Source organism: Tachysurus fulvidraco, chromosome 21 (assembly GCF_022655615.1).
Source record: "Tachysurus fulvidraco isolate hzauxx_2018 chromosome 21, HZAU_PFXX_2.0, whole genome shotgun sequence".
NCBI classification, from domain to species: domain Eukaryota; kingdom Metazoa; phylum Chordata; class Actinopteri; order Siluriformes; family Bagridae; genus Tachysurus; species Tachysurus fulvidraco.
The window spans coordinates 6036948-6059536 of record NC_062538.1 but is presented as its reverse complement, the minus strand read 5'-3'; the positions used below and the strand labels follow the sequence as shown (position 1 = coordinate 6059536).

The window sequence follows — 22589 nt, the reverse complement described above, 5'->3', positions numbered from 1 at the left end:
ACGTACTGACTGTTATAGTGAAAGTAATAGCATGTGGTGTAGGCAGTGATTCCACTGAAATATAATTTAAGATTACAAGACAATACAGATCAAATTTACCAGATGCAAAATTTTTTTGATAAACTATAGAACTATTACTATGAATACTATGAGTACTAAAAACACCTACTGGCTCCTTTACACACCCATATACACATCAGGTTCTTCTGTGGCTGGCTTGATCATGATATGCTGTGTTACCAGACTTCTTGGTCATAGAATTGCATCGCATATACTTTCATCCTTTGGATATCTATATGAGCTCGTTGGAAATCTAATTCCAAAACCATGGGCATTACAGTTGCCCCCACCTTTGGGGCTACAGCAGCAACCATTCTCTGTACATGGTTTTGTACAAGATTTTATAGCGTGTTTGAGGGAATTTGTGCCATTCAGACAAAAACATATTGTGGGATGAGAAGGCATATTATATTAAGTATAATACTGATGGGATGATATCGACAGCTAAGCCAAAACATTTAACTAAATCAAATTAAACATACATGTCTTTTGTATACATTTAGCAAATTAAGGTTTTCATAATAAAGCCTTTCAACAGAGGCTTGTACAATCAGTAATAAATTAAAAAATTAGCTATATGCTAAGTATTCATTTATCATTCATTAATTATTCTTTTATTAATTAACCATGAAATGCACTCCTCAGTGGTTTGTTGTCTGGTTAATTGTTATTTGCTTCTTAAAGAGGTTCTACATGAAGCTTTCTCTGACATTCTGTTGTAAGATCCTGCAAAGAACCTTTCCAGGTTTCGCCAGAGGGTCAACAAAAGAACCCCTATGGCTTTTAGATTGATCCTTCTTTTCTAAGACTGTACATACAGAAATGTTGAAAGGTCTAGGTACTTTTTTCTCTTTGATATTTAGTACTTACTGTTCTTTCTTTGTCTGTAAAGAGAATAACATATATAGTAACAATCGCTTTTGTGAAAAAGCACAAATAGTGCATTAACTGCTGAGAAAGAAAACCAAACAAGTTGAAAAGATTCTCCTATATGAAATATAACTATGTAACTTGTGCATCTGAGAGAACCAAGGCAAATTCATTCATTCATTCATTTTCTATCGCTTATCTGAACTTCTCGGGTCACGGCAAGCCTGTGCCTATCTCAGGCGTCATCGGGCATCGAGGCAGGATACACCTTGGATGGAGTGCCAACCCATCACAGGGCACACACACACTCTCATTCACTCACACACTACGGACAATTTTCCAGAGATGCCAATCATCCTACCATGCATGTCTTTGGACCGGGGAGGAAACCGGAGTACCCTGAGGAAACCCCTGAAGCACGGGGAGAACATGCAAACTCCACACACACAAGGCGGAGGCGGGAATCGAACCCCTGACCCTGGAGGTGTGAGGCAAACGTGCTAACCACTAAGCCACCAAGGCAAATTATTTATTGATTTTCAAGGTAACAGGTGCTCAGGCTCAAATATTAATATTTTATATAATATATATAAAATATTGATATTTTATATAATATTCATCTTTTATATATTATATAAACTTATGTGTAATCTGTAACTGTATGATCCATTGATTCATTGATTTATTTTCAGAACCCATTTCATTTACCCTACACTGGATCACAAAGAACCTAAAGCCTATCTCAGGGGACTTAGTCCATAATTACACACACCCACAGACACCCATATTTAGAGACGCCAATCAGCCTAGTCTCAAAAGGAGATCCCCTGAACATGGGGAGAACACTGAAACTCAAATCCCCAAAGAATCAAATCCCCAACCAAAAAAGTTGAAAGAAAAACAATATGCCCCATGTAATTTATTTAACTGTCTTATTTTTGATGTTTAGAGACCCTGAGTTTAGGTTTAAGGTCTTGGTTAGGACAGTGAACCACCACATGAACTCGTTGATTAAATGTAGGCGTTCCTCAGCTGTGAGTTAGATTAGACTTCAAGAACTCAGCATGACATGCAGAGATTATTTATGATTATTATTTAGTTGTAGTTATCGTCCCATAAATTTTTCATCAAGATCCTTTCCTACATTATAACCTAATTTCTCACAGGTGATCTAGTTAATGTTTTTAAAAGTAGAGGCGGATTTGCTTGCTCAGCAGGAACACAGATCTCTGGCAAAGGTATCTGTGGCCGCTATAATCATTTCATCCCTCGGTGCTCATTTCTTCGTTTGTTCTGCTCCATTATTAGGTCATTTGTCTCCAACACACCTAACATTCTCTGCTGAACGCTGCTGTTTGGATTCAGTTGCTTTCAATTCAGTCTTCAATTTCAATACAGTACACAGTTCCAGTGCCACCCACAAACGCACAGGAGTTTCATCTCTTCAGTCTCCTCTTCTATTTTACTTCCTTCCTCTCCTATAATCTCTCTATTTTAGAGATGATTTTCAGGAGAGATGAGAGCTTAAAGCTTTCTTCTGTTTGCAAGAAGTTCAGTTTCAACTCACAGAGCTACAGAAATGGCCTTCATCATTCCAGTGCTGAATATATTGAATTTATAATGTCAGTAATATTCTAAATGTATTGCAATAATATTATGTATCGATATACTCCAGTTTCAAAATGGAAAAAAAACATGTCATTTACTTACTCACAAGTATTGTTTTTCAATTTTACTTACAGAGTGCAAAACTTCCTGAGGTTTAGTAACAAATAAACATTTACTCAAATATTTTCCATCCAGGAATTTGAATTGATTTTAAAACATTACTGTATTCATAGTATATTCAATGTATATTTATGGAATAAACATTCATTCATTCATTCATTCATTTTCTACCGCTTATCCGAACTTCTCGGGTCACGGGGAGCCTGTGCCTATCTCAGGCGTCATCGGGCATCGAGGCAGGATACACCCTGGATGGAGTGCCAACCCATCACAGGGCACACACACACTCTCATTCACTCACACACTCACACTCTCACTCACTCACTCATTTTCTACCGCTTTATCCGAACTACCTCGGGTCACGGGGAGCCTGTGCCTATCTCAGGCGTCATCGGGCATCAAGGCAGGATTCACCCTGGACGGAGTGCCAACCCATCACAGGGCACACACACACTCTCATTCACTCACACAATCACACACTACGGACAATTTTCCAGAGATGCCAATCAACCTACCATGCATGTCTTTGGACAGGGTGAGGAAACCCCCGAGGCACGGGAGGCGGGAATCGAACCCCGACCCTGGAGGTGTGAGTGGTTAGCACGTTCGCCTCACACCTCCAGTGATATATATATATATATAATATTATGTTTCTTCCATATATGCCATCACTAATGATATGTGAATATTAATATTTAGAAAAATTACAGTCAGTGCAGTGTCCTTACAGCAACACCTTTTATATAACCTTTGTGATTATTAATGTAACAAAATAAATGTTAGGAAATAGTCTGTATTAATACCGATCAATGCTTACAACTTTAATATTGGCAACAGAATAGGAGCATCCAGAAAGAGGACAGTCAGCAATTAGAAAAAAAAAAATCGGAAGAGGCAAAATGGAGATTTTCTGGTGACAGCAGCATTATGCAGATGTAACTTGGCTACAGCATCGTCGGACTTAATGAGAACCAGCACAAAAAGGCACACAGAACAAATCAGCCTTAGATTGAATTGATGATCCTGACCTCAGTTTGAACTGCAAAACAGCATATGTGTGTGTGTGTGACAATGACAATAGCGTTACATCAGGTGCTATAGAGCTGTGTGAAGGTATGGCAAGCATTCAGAGAGATTTTTACTTTTCTTTTCCATTTTGGTGGATCACAAAAGGAAGCGGCCCGATTCACAGCGTACATGTCGTACATCTTCTGCATATTTCATATGACGGAACTTCACTGGTCCTAATTTTGCTTATGTTGAAGAACTAATCGGGGTCATACGCATTTATACACATGAATACACTCCCACAAACAAAATTTCACATATGTATGAACATGTATGAGATATGAACATACACAGGCACACACACATACACACACCCACGCAGATATAAATCACCCAGCAGCCGTGAGAGAGAGAGAAAGCTGGGCTGTGAGGAGATGACTCAGATGTGTAGGTGTGTTCTGCTCAACAGATCTTTCTCTCCCTCTCTCTTTTCCTTCTTCTACTTTTCTTTCTTCTCTACAGTTTTGATATACTGATGGATTTAAGCAGCTGTGGCAGGAAATCTGAAGGGATGGTCGAATTGTGTTACTGCACTCAGTCTGAGTCACTCAGACTGATTCTGCTGTCAGAAACACAGCTGAAGGTGTTCCTCTGGTTAAAAGGTTATATTTCATTATTTATGCTAGTAACGGAATCGTCAATGGTGATTAATTCTCTTATATGTGGCACAGTTCCTCAACAGACTCATTAGAAAAGCCAAGAGTCATAATGAAGCTAGGTTAATGTACCTCTCGCTGATGAGGCCATGTCTCTGTTTGTGAAATTTTAGACTTCAACCAGTCTGATAACCCACTGCTGAAAAGCTTGTAGTTCCTGCAATCTCCAAGGATACTACCACTGTGCCTTCTATCGACAATCCCATTATTCACAACAGGAGGTTGCACCACACACAGTGACCTGGCTGAATCTGATTGGCAAGCATAATAATGCCTTCCACATGTTAGGGTGGCAGGGTGACTAGCAATCAGCAATTAATTGCTTCAGTGTTAAGGAACTCTTTTCTAAACTCACCATGAGGCCAAGTGCCACAGCATGTACTAGGAGGGTGGATGCATTCCAAATAGTTGGCTCCTGTGGGCCAGTCATCCACGTACAGCAGTATTATGTACCCCCTGGCCACTTGCACACATGGAGATATCGATTAAAGGGTGTTTAGGAATCACTCAAATCTAGAACAATGAAGTATGCTGAGCAAAACCTAAATAGACTCTGAGCTGCAAGAAGTTTCACTACGCCTAAAACTGGAGAAACTGTAATGTCTGTGCAAACCTGGTCTTTAGGACTCTGATTTGATGTAATTGCTGCCTAATGACCAACGTTTTTCAGCGTACGACATTCCACCACAAGCACGTAGCCTCCATGGGCCTGCTTCTTGGGGACCTTTAGTGGTGGTGGTAATGGGATGTGCTGTTTATTGACCACCCCATGAGGTGGTGCTCAAGCGGTAGGAGACTGAGGACAAGATGCTCTTTTCCAAAAACCCGCGTGAGACAGGTGAAACCTTTGTGGAGAGCTGGACTGTGGTCACCTAAAAGCTCTTCAGAAGATGGTCTGAAACTATGCTGGTTCTCCAGGTTATATTTGGCAGCAGACCCAAATAGTGACCCTGTTACACAAGGTGTTTTTTTTACAGAATGCCTGGCAGACTGTCTTGTGCTAATCACACATGGCACACTGTGGTAAACCAGTGGGTGGAGACTTGACCCACATCCTAGCATTAGTGACCTACCACTGCGAGTGAGGTGACAGGCAGCACCTCCACACAGGGTTTGATTACTGCATATTTGAGTGAATGTTCCAGTGGATAACATATTGTCGGTGTGCGCCACATGTGATGCAATCTTGTCAATCTTCATGGTTGCTGCATTTACCTCTTGGGCACTGCACATATTGCTTTATCTGGTGAGTCCACCACTAATGGGATAAAGTGCCAAGTCTTAGACATAACAAATTCAAGCAAGGATCTGTTCAGGCTGTTTAGGCTACGAAACTCCAATTTGCACAGTTCCAGCTACCAGTACAAGTTATTTTTGTGCTTGTTAGTTGTTGCCAAATGTTGGTGCTTGTAACTAGCAAGCTGTTTAGACTGTTGGGTCAGGTTTGACTCCAACAGAGGGGTATACTCAAAGGAGATGGTACTGAGGGAAAACCCAACCTGCTGGGGATAATGAGAAGTGATGTTACTGAGCAACAGCCCAGAACAAGTTTGTTGAGATAACTAGCATACAGCATGCTAAATGATGGCTAAAAAGGCTAACAATAATAATAAAAGAGCCAAAGCTAAGCCACCAAAATGTATAAATCATGAAAAAAATTATAAACAAACAAAAAATACACTACTTGGGACAGAAGAGAAGTTTGGAGATGATAGGAATTTGGAGACAATGTTCATGGTTTGAGGTGTACAGAAGAGACAATATGAAGTTAAAAGAAACGACGGCCATAAATTGGTACAATTTCTGGATCTTACGTCATTTTATTAATTTGTTGTAAGTTTGTTGGACTCCACACAAAATGCTGTCCAGGTGGTATCCCAGATGCAGTAGGATGCACAATGGTGTGTGTACAACATCATTGTGTTCTATTGAAAAGACCTTCAATAACAGGGAAACATGCCTCCTTCTACCTGCGGCTATCAGGTGACAGAACCAGAAACGTAGAGTGACAAATGAAATACTGGAGAATAATATTTCTAATAACAATGCACTTTTAATACAAAGGGAGCTGCATTGTGATATTGGACACCAGGTTGCTACATCCTAGCCCATCCCAATGGTGTTTTTTTTTCAGCACTGCACCTGCTTTAAACCAGCTTTAAAACCACTGGTCCTATTTATTAGCTTTGCTTAATACAGTGTATTCTCAGGTCTCTATGCCTTTAGTAGCCTGAGTAGCCTGTTGCTTGTCTCATTGAGTATTTTCTCTTATGTCAGTCAACTGTGTTACCAACAAGGGCGGTTCTAGCCCTTTTTTAGGGTGGCTCCAGCCCCACTGTCTGTGATCTCAGCCACCCTAAAGCTAAACGTATAATTTTTACTTTTATAAATAAACAATAAAAATAACGTTAAAATGCAGGACATGTCGTCGATAGGAAAGAAAATTATTTATTAGTTTGATCCAAGAGTGCTTTTTTACTTTGCTTTTACGCGTGTGCGTTGTTCTCTTTCAAATGTGCGTCTTCACTTATCTATCTATTATTTGTCTATTTATCTTTATCTTTATTTATCTATAACGTTAATCGGCGGAAAGACGCAAAGACGGCAACCAAAAGCAGTGAAATTTCACTATTCGTATTACCAGAGTTGAAAGCACAAACAACATACAGTATTAATGCAAACAATCCATTCAATACTAAATAAAAATAACATTTATTAATTTGGTCTTTGTCTTGTGAATATTTTTTTTTTATTAATGACTTCATTCATTGGACACACTGTTAGTAGAGAATGCACATGAACTGATTTGATTCAAGACTGGCATCATTACATCATGCAGAACATTTTGGTGTCCACTTTTGCCATTTTAAATAATACCATAACTTGTGTCTTACTATGTAGTCATATAATATATAATATAAAACTCTTCTTGTTTTAAATTCTCACTGAGGGCTAAAACCCCTAAAGATGAAATCCTAGAACCGCCCCTGGTTTCCGACCTTATAAAACATGCTCAGACACCGTGTCTTTAACCTTGAATTTGTGACAGCATGGCTAACATATTTGAACATTATAAACATATAACCATCTATCTAATAAGGACAAAGTGACAACTGTCTTCAAACTGGCAACTTTTTTCATCTTTAGCTTCACTCTAAGCTAAATGAAGGGTTTGTGAAACCTTAACTCTTTCCATCTCAGGTCACTATTTGTAAATTTATTTCCCTCTGTTGTTGTGTTTGAGCTTCTCTGTGTCTAATTCTCTCTCTCTCTCTCTCTCTCTCTCTCTCTCTCTCTCTCTCTCTCTCTCTCTCTCTCTCTCTCTCTCTCTCTCTCTCTCTCTCTCTCTCTCTCCAGCTCTTTGTGTTAAAGCTGGTTTTGAGATGAATACAGCAAAAAGCACTTAGACTTGGGCAGGACATGAATGCAGTTCATGTCAGCTGCGAAATTGGGGCAGTGAAAACAGGAAACAGGGAATAGTACAGTGACATGCCCTTTGCAACCAGTTCCGTAAAACAGGATCCCTTACAGAACAAAAAATATTTACTTGTACAACACACTACTTCCTACACACATTGAATAGAAAAGCCTCAGTCCTGGTAAACCTATGCACTCCAATACATGTTCATGTGTTTCCTGTTTGTATATACATGGATAAATGTGTGTTACAGCACAACTGAACATGCAGTGGAAGGAAATGTGCAGTAAATAGGATCCTCAGAGATGAGGCTGGGAAACAGACTGCTGGGCAAACATACTAGGTGTCTGACCCACAGGCTAATGTATGAAATTGCAAAATGGCAAACATTTACTTGAGTTAAATTATCAAAACATATCTGCATTTTAATATATTTTCATATATACAAAAGTATATATTTTAAAACTGATGAAACTAGCTTAGCCAAACCAAGAATATTGCTTGATAATCATTAATAACCCCTTTGTTATGAATGCTAGGCCAACTTACAATATATAATAAAATACTTATATTTAATCATGAATTTTATATCTGATATTTTCTTTTTAATGTGAATTGCCAGAATTTAATTTTATACATGTTTTTTCCCTCAGATTTTTTCAGCTTAAATCTGAACTTTTCATGAAACAGTTATCTGCCTATAAACATGGGTTTGTTTTCGGACACTTATTTCCATGTTTCGATGCTTCTGCTGGTGAGTCAAACACAAAAACACCAAAAAATGTAGCAGCTTCCTTGCAATTAAGTGCTAATTTTCTCAGTACAGCTTGCTACTGCAGGCGCTTGAAGCACGGGAATGAGAGACAGCTCACTTTCACCCCTTATCCAACCGAGTAAAAAGCAATCAAGATAACTTCATTTTCCATTAAACCACTAAACCCCCTGAAAAGCAAGAAAGAGAACACCCCAATACACCTCCAAATCAGAAAAATCAGAACTAAAGAATGAAATGCGAAAAAATTCAGGGATATATCGTATATATCTTTGATTAGATCTCATGTAGAATAATTCTCAATATGGCTACACTTTACTCAAAATGGCTACACTTTATACCAGTGAAGTGGACATGGTAGATGATAAGGCACAGCATGAAGTCTCTCACCTGTCACAGGTGCTTCGATGTCTAGCATGGTCTTCTCCTGGCGTAAAATAGCAGCGCCCTCGTTGACGATGCGCAGGGCCACGGCTTCCTCAACCCGGCCCTCTTTGGTTAGGTGGGCTTTAAGCAGGTCCACCCTGGGTTTGCCCTCACAGTCAAACACCTCCTTCATGGTGAGGCGGTGGCTCAGAGGGAAGGGCACAGCTGAGAAAAGTGAAGAAGATACAGGAGGTTATCTATCAGATCAGACTGTGATTGTGGCTTGACTTATACAGCTGCAACCTGGAAGTCAAATGGACTTAATTGGAATTACTCAGGAATGTCTTTGGGATATTGTTTTTATAAGCAATCCCTGATTGATACTTTCCAAGGCTTGTTGGTTTACTCCTAAGTCTTGCTCAGGTTGTATTTACCTAACAAACTCTGGGGTCTGTAGCAGAGGTACATTTATACTGACAGTGATCACATGACACAGATTTGAACTGCTCACAGATAAACTTACCTGGAAAAAAAAAAGAACTGTATGAATCAGTTAATGCATTTAGTTAATACTTATGCATAAACAAAATCTGCCTTGTAAATACTTTTGCCAACTAAATTGATTTACTTGAATATTATGCTTTCGTTATTGGATTCATGACATATAATCTGATTTTAGTCCATTTCATTTTAAGATCGAAAATGTGCAACAAATAATAAACAAAAACCAAAAATAAGCAACGTCAACTAAATTATCTTAGCTTTGGCCTTTTCAGGTCATCTATTTGCAGCTATGCTTCCACTTCTATCTAAGCTCCACATGCTTCAAACACAGCCCACTAGAGTTGATTGCAATATTAGACTCATGCCTCTGTTTCTTAGCAGAATATGTTACAGATACAAGCCAGTCATGTTACTCTAGCTCATCAAATCAGTATAACAATTTATAGATGGGATCAGCCAGCACAAGTACCAGTTGAAGTTTGTAGAGACTGCAGTACGTGACCTGCAGAACAAGGATTAAACTACATACAGTACAATCCATCAACTGCTATAATATTCCACATTTGGTCTCTTGCTCTCTCAATGCATTTTGTTATAAGATAAAACCAGACCAGAAAAAGACCAGAGGAAATACAATGTTCTAGAAGAGGGAACAGGATGACACCTTCATTTTTCCTGAGAGGGTAAGGAGCTACATACTTAAAAGCTATGGGATTAAGGGGCCAAAAAAGTACCAGGCAGGTAAGTCACTAATGAGCCCAACTCATTAAAGAGTGAGGGGTCTGGATTAGATTGTAAGGCTCATTAGCTTTTTTTTTTTAAAGAATGCCTCACAGGGCACACTGTGTGAGTGACTGCTACTTTAAACTCAATTGCTTATTTATATGTATGGTCTAACACAGATGATGGAACTCTTTAGAACTTCGAAACATAAACACTGGAAATGAAAAGTGCAATTACAGACAGCGCTGAAACGAAAGAAGAGAGAAACAGCGAAACTTTGCCGGAAGCATACTCTATAACTAACACATCATCTATCAATGCCAAATAAAACCTAATATATTCAAGCATCCTTCACAACATAATGATACAGTACAAAGCCAAAGCGGGCTTTTTTTTAATATACTTCTGATCAAAAGGGTGCTTTGTCATGAACGGCTCATTGCCTAAAATAAATCCTTAAAATACTAGACTACTTTAATTATACATGCTTCATTAGTATGATTGTTCATTCATTGACATAAATTAACAAGGTAAAATGGCCTTTTAGCATTTAAACAATAGGAGTGCTTCATCGAACAGAGTGAATGACACTCCACAACAATCACTTCCACTTCCACCACATGAATTATTGATAAAGCAGTAGTAAAAGTGTATGCCGATCCTCAGTTGAGTAACATTTTCAGTTCCTAATCAGACACAGAGCACAATGTTGAACATAGTGCAAAGAGTGACTCATTATGAAATGTGTGCTGCGATGATGGAGCTTCAACAAAGCATCGAAATGGTGAATTATTTATGCGTGTGTTCTGGTGGCGATGAGCTGCACTCTAATTACAGAGTGTGGTTACAAGATCGATGAACAAAAGACAAAGCATCTTTGAAATGGATGACGTGGTCACCATTTGTATAAACGGTATTGGTAAATTTGTATGAATGGAATGATAAAGAATGCACGCTAGACCCAGACTGTGGTCTTTATATCTGTGTGTAAATATATTAAGCTGTGTAATGTATGAATCTACGTTCACTTGTACGGAGCCTAGCAGCGACAATGCGACCCAGAGATCATTCATTGTCAGTGAGAGCTGGTGACATGAGCGATGTGGGCGTGTCCAGTGACATAAAGTTTAACTTTATGCAAATATCTACTGACTCGGTGCAGCAATTTCCAATGGAAGTGAAGACAGTAGAGCGCATGTGATCAGTCGCTGCTTCTATATATACACACTGCTGAATTTTATCTCAAAATGTTTCATTTTAAATTCAAGAAAACTGATTTGGATTGAAATTTGTGATACTTTATCACTGAAATATTATCACTATGGCAACCAGGAGTAGGAACGCCTGTTGGCGACTTCATAGTACAGAGACATGCGACTTCCAGCAATAAAATCACTGTTTGTGTGAAGGTAAATTGGGGTAGCTTTAAACACAATCTGGTTCCAAACCTCTCACTATTCAGTTCTGAAGGCTATAACCCTACAAATAAATGATACACTATGATGGGAATGCTCTTACTGGAAAATAATCAATGATGGAGTAATGTGATACAGGATGACTTCAATCAGATTCACTGTTAACACCCAAAAAACAATTATTATTTCCCCAGCAATAACCTTTGTGTTTTTTTTTACACTTATACCACACCACTGCCAACAATAACCATTCTGTAACATAATAAAGAACTCCACAAGTTCCTATTACACTATCATTACACTTCTGTATGTCCATCCATATTTATTCTGTTTATTCTGTGTTTATGTATATATGTGTATATGTATATATCTGTCATACCACTTCATACTGTAACATACTTGTATAAAAACCACACTATATTTACCCTTATTCAGTTACATGTACATATTACTACACCTTCTGTATATCCTAGTACCCTTATTTATTACACTAACACTTGTAAATAAGCCATCTATGTACTTCTGGTTAGATGCTAACTGCATTTCATTGGCTCTGTACATGTATCTTGCACAATGACAATAAAGTTGAATCTAATCTAATCTAATCTAATCTAATTATCCCTTGTTGTATTGCAGCTACAAAAAGTCCTTATCAGGAGAGAAGCCTTCTGACTTTTACAAAGAACTGACACTGGAGATACTTTCCTACAGTATATAATTATTACCTGATCATATCCTTACAGAGAACTTTAAACCATCAGTGGCTCATTGTTTTAAATAAAAATGACAATTTATAAATGCAATTATTATGAGACATAATTTATGTAGAGTCCCTGATTCTGATTTTCTTACCCATCATAACTTGGTAAAAGCACTTTACATGAGCCATATCTTAAACAACATACTCTATTGGTCAGTATCCAGTAAGATGTATAAGTATTCACCCCAAACCGTCCCCCTACTTCCCCCACCTTTAACATTTCACAAACAACAAGGAATTTAAATGTAATTCATTGCCATTTTATGCTATGTCTAGCACAGCGAGGTGTAAAATATTTTCATTGTCACACAAAGGTTAATTAAACAAACAAACATGTTGGTTGCAAAATTATTTACCCCCGGGTCAAAACTTGGTAGAACCACCTTTAGCTGCAATTAAAGCTGGCTGATGTATATTCGCTTTGCATACCTAGAACCTGATATTTCTGCCCACTCTTCTTGGCAAAAGTGTTTGAATCTCTCTCTACCTCACCTTTTCAGTATTATGAGATATTTTTTGTTGCAACGCTACAAAATGTGGAAAAGTTCAAGGTAGGAACACTTATGCTGCATCTGCACTGCATCACTATCTAAAACCTAATTTTTATGGTAATGCAGCCTACACAGTCAAAAGAAGGCGTATACTCTGCAACAAAATAAGTGCAATGCAAACATGAGATGCACAGTAAGGGGGCGGGAGGGGGTACTGGGAACAGAGACTCAACGGCATCAACACAGAGTTAAATAATTCATGTGTGACTTGAGGGGGAAAAGAGAGGCGTCTCAAGGACCTACTGGTGACATAATGGGCCCAGGATTAGTGTAGGATTTATACTGAGGGTGTGTACGCGTGTATGTACTTTAATCAGGACAGGGGGACAGCACATATAAATATATGTATTTGTACAAATGATTGTATTGTAAATATAGGCAACAGTTTAGCATACTTTAGCATGGGACAGTTGTACATAGTGAGCTACTGTTAGCCTTATAGCACATAGCAGAAATTAGCACTGTTGTAGCATCAGTGAATGCGCAAACAAGCTAGTTTCACATGACTCCTGTAGAAGTGTTTGCTAGCTTTCACCATATGTGGTTGTTAGACCTTATTTTATATGGGCAAGAAAGTAATAGAAATGGCCAAAATGAGCAAATTGGAGAAAAGGAGGAAATTATGTAAAACAAAAAATTTGAAGGAAATCTGAAGATTAAGATGAGGAATCAGTGACACCTATTGAGCATTTTGTTTACTTCATAATGCAAGAAGACACAGAGAGAGAGAGAGAGAGAGAGAGAGAGAGAGAGAGAGAGAGAGAGAGAGAGAGAGAGAGAGAGAGAGAGAGAGAGAGAGAGAGAGAGAGAGATTTTAAAGGACAGATCTGGGAAGAAAAGCAGCAGTTTAGCGCTCAGTCTCATGCAGTTCCAGAGGCACAAGCATATAATGCCTATCTGTCTGTCTTTTCCAGCTCTCCATGTCCTGGAGGGACATACACACACACACACACACACACACACACACACACACACACACACACACACACACACACACACACACACACACACACACACACACACACACACACACACATTATTTGTTAAATTATTTGACAGAGTGTAACATAGTGAAGTGACATAATAGAAAATAGTGACATGAACATAATAGGTGACATTAACCAGCATGACAAATATGGGTTTTAGACTTAGAGTTTGCTTTAACATGTTACATACATAGAAGCAGTATAATTAGTAATGTCTCAAATGAATTACATTTGAATGCCCATTAAATTAGAAACATCATGTGTAGGAATAAATTAAGAACAAGCCAAGTATCATGTGGCAGGGCATAAAATCATACAAATACAGGTCAAGAGCTTCAATTAATTATCACATAAACTTCAGTAATTTTCTTCCCTTGTTCCGTGTTAGTTTTTGACTGAAACCCTGCCTCTGGCTGGGTTGTTTGCCTGATGGACTTATTCTCTTTGTAGCAGAGACAGTGCCGCTCTTCTCTATGTAAAACACTCAAGGCAATGCTACACACACATCCGTGTCACTGTCAGTGCTGTACAGAGGATAATCCAACACCCCAAAAATACCTGGTTATATGCTAGACTGATTTTCAGTAACAAATGTATTTACAAAATGCTTACTGTCAGTAAGCAGTAATCTCAACCAGATTCAAATTACAGCAAACGTTCCATTTTTTCATAAAGGACATTACAAATAAATAAAGATTATATATTTAAATAAGATGTAAGTGCGATAAAACGGGTAAGATGAAGCATTATGCGTTGGTATCCTGAGAGTCATAGTGCATAGATGCATGGATTAGTTCTCAATATGGATTCACCAATATTGACATAGTAAATAGAAAAAAAAATAGATAGTACTATTACTATTGTATAGCTCTGTTATTACTGCTTTTATTGATGTTCAGTAATTGCTTCGGCAGTAATGTAAAGACTAGCAGTCATGGTAATAAAGCAAACTAGGAAATGAAATATCGGAATAATAGAACGTGCAGGCTGCACTAGAGAAAGTGGTCACGCTTAAGAGCGCTCTAGCAGGCCGAGGCGGCTGACAGCAGCTTTGCTCCTTACTTACACCCAAAGCCGAGCTGTTGAAACTGCGGTGTGTGTTGCTGAGCAACAGCCACTGACTACTGGAGGGCGGCCAACACTGACACACTATACATTGTGATTGTGGAGTAAATCTTAAGTCTGCCCGTCTGCAGCTCGAACATCACTACCAGAAGAATTACCTCATTAATATGAGTTAATCTGGAACTATATAACGTAAGCTCAATTGAAACTAGCAGAACAGAGCTGACTAGTATTACTGGGCTGGAAGAGCCAAGTCTTCCCTCTATTTCAAAGAAAAATATATTAAAATATGGTTTAGATTTTACATCATATTAATTGCTATAAACATATGACATAGTGTGGATTATTAAAGTGGAAGCTGTAGCTGATTTCTTTCAAGCGCAGGCTGTAGATTCTTCAGTCTATCACTTATTTTGTGTGAGATGATTGCACTATACTTTATTATCACCCCTAATGTTTGCATTATGGATTTAAATCAGCCATGCATAACACCAGATTTTAAGAAGAATCATGTGAAATACAACAGTGGGTCCAATGAACACAACCAAATTCATTGGATTAATTGGCATATATGCATCAGGGTGTAGGATAGAGCTCTGTTAACAGAGAGAAGTAGTCACGTTGATAGAACATTATAAATAACTGAGCAAACCAGGTTGCATAACCACCTCCTTACTGTCTAACACATTAGCTGTGGCTGGATCAAGTGTAGGCCTACACAGACTGATCCTCTGCAGCTGGACATAAGAGGAAACATTAGCTCTGTCTGTTGCGGCTCATTTCTGTTGTTGTGTGATTGCATTAGGAAAGAACGAGATATACGCCTTAACACTTCCGGGAGCCAAAATCCAGCAAGCTCTTTTGATTTATCTCCTTTGACAAATGTGGGTTGATCTGAGAGGAAAGTGACCCAAACGTCAAGAGTTTAGAGCAAACTGTGCTAAATTAAGTGTCAGTAAAAACGAATGTTATCACACAGCATTACCTAGCATGATAATCTCTATTTATTATCATTCTTTTCTTAGAATGTTTCTGCTTCTCTTTTTTTTTTCGAGTAAGAGATGAGAAAAGATGTAAACCTCTCACATGAAAAAAAGATATTTTACTAAATTAGCAAGCCCCAGTATGTAAACAAAGCCCAGTTCAAAACATATTTACAGGACAAGAAAGGCAGACAATTGCTTAGATCCTACAAAATGACCAAACAGATCCAAAACATATCAATTATAAAAATTTAAAACTTTAAAACCACGATGAATAAAGAAACAGCTCAGAAAGCCACAAGTCATTAGCATGTCCGTGACCTCTGTGAGTTTGTTTAAACGTATGCAAATACAGTAATTGGCTGACCGATCAGGAGGTCATAAGACTAAAGGAGGGGAAAAATATCACGTCAAAACGAATAAGAAAAACATGTCTGAGATAACGACAAAGAACGTAAGGATGTACCGAATGTTAAGCCAAATGTTATGATAGCTCAATTTTTTTAAACACTTTAAGAAAACAGCTAAAGGATTTGATGCTTGGTGGGGAGCTCAGTATTACTAACTCAGCGTTTTTTAATGTAAAGTCTGTAGAAACTTGTTTACATGGCATTACAATCCCTTAATGTAGATCTGAAATGGTTAACAACATGAGCATTAACACATCCATTCAGACATGCAAAGAGTGCATGCATGAAGTGGCAGCTTGCAGTTAATCTAAACACAATCCATGCATGAAATGGCAATATGCTGGCAGCAAGAGAGCTGAGAGGACTGCAGCGTGTATGTGGCAGTGTGGTTCTGATGGTTTGGTGCTGGGGCAGGATGGTGATGAGATTTGTTCCTTTAGCACTAGAGCTTCAAGGTTAACCTATGTAATCTAAGTTTCTGCACCTGGTCAACTGTAAACACTGAATATTGCTATGTGTGTTCTTTAGCCCTGTTTTCATTTCATTGTTTTCATACGCTTACACATTTTCATGTTTTCATACGCTTACACATTTTTACTGTCCAGGTTTCATCTCTCTGTCTCCTTTGTTCGCATAATATTTTCTCCACCATGCAGCATTTATGCTCCGTCTCCTTATGACTTTCCCCCAATGCATTTCATAGATCTCAGGGAAGTTTCATTATGTAAGAGAGCAGTGTGCAGTAAAACACTGCTGCGTATCAATGTTTAAATAATTCACCCGCACTGCTAAATAAAGCCATCCAGCGTATATCCTGCATGCAGATCACCCCAGCTCCCTGCTCTCTCTGCCCTCTCAGCCTCCCAGACGATTATTATACCTTCCCATTCACCTCTTCACCATTCACCTCGGTGGTGCCTGCGAGAAGCAGACCCCGAACTCGAGGACACGTCTCGTCTGTGTTCTTCTATATGGCTATTTTGCGCGGCTAATTTAGTATCAGATTACTCATAGTGTGTTTTACACACAACAGCTCACCGTATAATAGGTGGTTTGTCAGAGCCTAGCACATTAGACAAGCCATTAGAGTGAATACTGGGTGAACATATCCATTCAGTTCCATTCAATCTCCTAGATTTGATTAGGCAAAACAGTTATAAAAGAAAAATGGATGAGACCATTTTGCTCATTAAAGCCTTGAAGCAAGTCGTGTCAGAATGATGTTTGTGAACAAGACATGCTTTAAGCTGTTGATCAAGTCTGACAAGAAAAAGATGTCTTATAACGTTCTATGTAGGACAGTTTCCTCTGAAGACATGGATATACTTGATATACAATAAAACTTTAATTAACGGTGTATGTTCAGGCTTATAGTCATGGTGTCTGAACATACACTAATGTCGATTAGGTTTTATTTCTACCATCATACAGTCGTTTACAGTGACGACCGTTTAAAGCAAAATGTATACCTTTGTTTTGTTTGCTATTTGGTTGGATTTGGTTTCAGGCTAAAAATAAAAAATAAAAAAGCAAAAAATAAAAATACCCTATGTATAAACATCTTCCATTTATTGTTGAGAAATATGATTTGATTAAAGCAAATTAAACATTGCATATGTTACGTGAAAACACATTTGGGATTTTCAAGGAAATATCTAAGACCCTGCCAGCACTAACACAGTTAATGCCCTAGAATCAAACTCTGTAAAGTAGGCTGCTCAGAAACATCCTTTTGGGACACCAATATGTGGCTAAGTGGCATCTACAGCACACTAAACTCCTGTCATCATACTAGGCCATTTATTACAGGGACTGAGAGAGTGAAGCCAGCCTCTGACCTAAATGAAACCAGGTGCTAGTGTGAAATAATATTACTGTGACATATGACACAGCTAAGCTGCCTTTAGAGGAACTGAATGTCCACCTGAATGTTCTGTAAGTAACCCCCTGTTTCATACAGACACACACATATATATATATATATATATATATATATATATATATATATATATATATATATATACACACACACACACACACACACACACACACACACACACACACACACACACACACACACACACACAACTTAGACTCACCAACCCACCTACCAACATCCAGAGAGATACTACAAGGCCAAATAAGAATCCAAACCATTACACCATGTTGTCATTTAAATCATCATTATAATGATTATATTTAAGATAGCAGTATTTAGTTAATCGTATAAGTTAATAACGCGTTATACACTCGTTGTGTATATATTTGCACACATAAAACCATTGTGAGCTACTGATTCATCAATGATGAATAGATTGCAAACATGCAGCATGTATTTATGAAAAAATAATATATTACCCATTAACCTATATTCCAAAGGACAGGTGCACAGCGTCCCTGAGAATAAAAGCTTTTGTCTGCACAAACAGAAAACAAACATGTAGCATGAATGTTGTCAAAAATACTTGTCACACATATAAAAGTGGCAATGCATAGAGCAGTAAAGATCTTTATGATGTTTATTGACGAGGCAATATAATCAATTCTTTTCGATTGTCTTAATCACCGAAGTTGGCACTAAAAGTTATCATTGACGCAGTTGCTCATGATAAAATCTTTTTATCACTACCCACAAAGCATCATGTGTGGTGTAGAGGTAGAGTTTAGGAGTGTGTTAACACACTCAATCTATTGGTGAAACTGATCTACAATAGTGCATTCCCACCGATCCAGCTGTAAGGCATGCAGGGAGGAAACAGTCAGTGGCTTGTCACAGTGACTGTGTGGACGTTCTGTTAAGCTGTACTGAGTGAATATCCTGAGGTCTGTGTGTGGGTGCAGACCACCATGACTCACTACTTTTAGTGACTGTGTCTCTACAAATAAGTCTTGTTAAGGTTACTTTGGCTTCCTGAATGGATTTTTTTTATTGTTTCCTTTTTTCCACAGTCTCACAAACCATAACAATGAAACAAATATATTGATTTTCTTTGTTATAGTAGATGAACTTGCACCTTTGGCTACACAGCAGCAGACTGAAATCTTTTCATCATAACTTTTATAGAGACCTTAAGACGAGACCATAGCACGGAAACTATGTTAAAATGCAGAATATTGCAAACTGGGATTATACAGTATATCTGCTTCGTCAAACCCATGAACGACGAACAGATTTAGGTGTAATGAGCAGTCTATGCCAAAGCAGGTTCTTGTGAACCAATCAGGAGGCTGGGATTTTGCTGAACAGACAACTCAAGGTTCTTTTTAATAATCATGCTCATGTCTGAAATCTAATGCAAAATATGAAATTAGGATTTGCTTGTGTCAGTATTAAAGGACCAGTGTAAAAGTGTCCCTGTTGGTGCATTGCTGCATCTTTTAAAATATGCTTAATGTCCTTCTGCAGGTCAGTGCCAATTTATTTTTGGCAGTACAAGGCTCAATTAACACTAGAATATTTGGCTCATAAAACATAACAGATGCCATGAGCTTAAATGCCAAAGGAATTTTGCTCTACATTGCAGAGTCATTCTGAAAATGACTTCAGAATATTGTAGACCAATCAACTGTAAAAAACCTAGATATGTCTGTAGCTTGTACACACTGATGTACAGACACCAGAATTCCTATCAGTGTACACAAGAATTCCTGTCAGTGGCAATATAGCCAGCATGAACTACAAGAGTTTCTCAAATAAAAATCGGTCTAGTGGTCATGGTCTATGAAACATTACACGGTCATCAGCCAGACACACAGTGCATTCATCCAAACACATCATTTAAACACAAGGGAATTGTAACACACACCCCAACCGATCAGATTCAAAATGTCTCACGATAGACTGCATTATGTTTACAGGGTGTACAAGCCATTATATCATAGACCAACGTTTATATGAAGGCAGCTTTTTGGGATCACATGACCCTCCTGCTGGAATCCCCCCTCCCACTCCTGTCCACGATGATCAAACACACCGCTCCAACACTTGTGCCAGTGGAAAGAATTGTGATCTTAGATGTTCCTTTTTTCTGTGCACACGATGGAGTGTGTGTGTATATTCAGCATTCGTCCTTTACCAGCGTGCCAAACGCAATCCTGCTGCATCACCACCGCCTCCTCAGAAAGTGCCTGCCTCATCCATCCATCCATCCATCCATCCATCCATCGCTCATCACTATAAATTAGATCAGACTAAACTACACATCCTGCAACTCGAATCCCTCCACACATTGCTAATAATCTGACTCCCTTTCGGCGCCCACGAACATAAGCCGATCAGAGAAAATGCCATTATCAGACATATGCATCATCCGGCGATCGTATGGCGCGGCCGATTGGATTTAAAACGACGCCCCCGTCGCTCGCCAGTACGCGCATTTTTAATCCAAGCTCGAAACACATTGTGATGAAATAACACTTACATTTCACTACCCGATCGGTGGCGTTGAGGACCATGTCGGCGTTAGACATCTTCCTGTGCGGCTGATGTCTCCGGGAGAACGGTTATTGTTCTTCCTCGCAGAGGAAGTGGCTTAGGCTCGGTGTGCTGGCGCGGTGGCGAGCTGCGGGTGCTGCAGTGGCATCACCTTGGACACTCTGTCCGGCTCTCAGCAACGCCGCTGGAAAGGACTACGCCACTATCCAGCTAAAGATTCGTGCTAAACAAGAAATGGGTGGATGCTGCTGCTGAGGCTGAGCTGAGGATGCTGCTGCTGCTGCTGCTGCTGCCGTGATGTGGGGGAGGATGGAGGGAGCGGATGGGGAGGGGGCTAGAGAGAGAGAGAGAGAGAGAGAGAGAGAGAGAGAGAGAGAGAGAGAGAGAGAGAGAGAGAGATTGGGAGAGCCATGAAGAGGGGAGAGGGGAACTCCCACGCACCCATATGAAGGGGCTGCCTAATGCTGCCATCAGGTGGATGTGAAGTGGGGTTTCCCGTGAACAAGACACGCCATGTTTGCTAATCAATATCCACTTGACGCAAGAGTCTTTGGAAACCCTCTGAAGTAAGATGATGATGATGATGATGATGATGATGATGATGATGATTATCAGGCAACAATAAATAAACAAATCAAAATGAAAAGGTTATAGATGCCCATTATTCAGCCTCAGGATCTGGTATCTGATGTAGGTCATGCAACTAGGAGTATTCTGTTCTGTTTATTCATGCTGTGTTTAATAAAATCTGTTTGTTTGGGAAAAGGCAAGGATTTCCTTAAGTGACGCCCCAACGGTGACTAACAGGCTGTCAATCAACGTGCATTTGGCTCAGTGAAGCGATCCATAATGAAAGTATAAATAACAGACGTTCCTCGTGTGCAGAATGCTGATTCCAATTAAACTTTTCTTTTTCTTTCTTTCTTTCTTTTTTTTTGCATAATTTTAATACTGACATTTGGGTTAACAATGAGCTTTTGCTTTGAAACCTGGATATTAGTGGCAGCATTGTTGCTGCATTCACACAGTCAGCCACAGTATAAAAGTCTAAGAGCACAGACTAGTAGTGCAAACCACACGTTTACAAAAAAAAAAAAGGTTATGATTATTTGATTGCTTTAAAATGCTATTAGATAAACCCAAAGCAGATAACCTGGTCATTTGAAAGTTTTCCAAATAGAATCATCATCTTTCTAAAGATGAAGAATAGTGAGCATCCAAAATGTACACTTTCAGTACAGTGCTGATTTAGTGGTCTTAGTGGATGTTGGTCACACTTGTGATCACACTATTAAAATGCACCTTGTTACAAAGGAACTTAAAATATGAATATGATAGCGTTTAAAAGCACCCACAGACTAACACGCTGATTTCCAAGAACTGATGTAGATACAACTATTATGACCTCTAGAGTGCTATATGAAGACAAAATAGATTTAATTGAAGTATCTGTATGTTCATTTTAATTAAATATTAAAGGAAAAATTGTAGTCACTTTATGCTGTAGGGGCATTTTCTGCCATTGTTTAGGCCTGATTTCCTGCCCTTATAACCAGGGTTATGACTATGATATATATTGTTATATTATATATATATATTATATGTATATCATATGGCAATATTGTTTAAATACACTGTAAACAGTGAATACAGTATTTACACTGGACAGCGCTGTTTCTGTTTATTGTCTTTTGTTTATTGTCTTTGGTCTAATGTCTTGTATTTTTTGTTTGCATGCACTGTCTTTTTTCTTTTGTCTTGCACTGTTTGCACCAGGTTGCACAGTTGCACTTTATGTATGTAGGACTACTTACTGAGT

General features: G+C 38.7%; 1 protein-coding gene across 2 annotated transcripts in view; it reads right to left on the bottom strand.

The window, feature by feature from the left end:
* The window catches only part of ppp3ca (protein phosphatase 3, catalytic subunit, alpha isozyme), a 45330-nt gene extending 24230 nt beyond the window's left edge, over nt 1-21100 (bottom strand). For both annotated transcript variants that reach the window (XM_027160900.2, XM_027160908.2), the window contains exons 1-2: nt 20757-21100; nt 8963-9163 (exon numbers count right to left, since the gene is read on the bottom strand). In XM_027160900.2, coding sequence (XP_027016701.1) covers nt 8963-9163; nt 20757-20805 — 250 coding nt within the window. In that variant the 5' untranslated portion in view covers nt 20806-21100. The remainder of the gene's footprint in view (nt 1-8962; nt 9164-20756) is intronic.
* Between the last annotated feature and the right edge of the window lie 1489 nt (nt 21101-22589).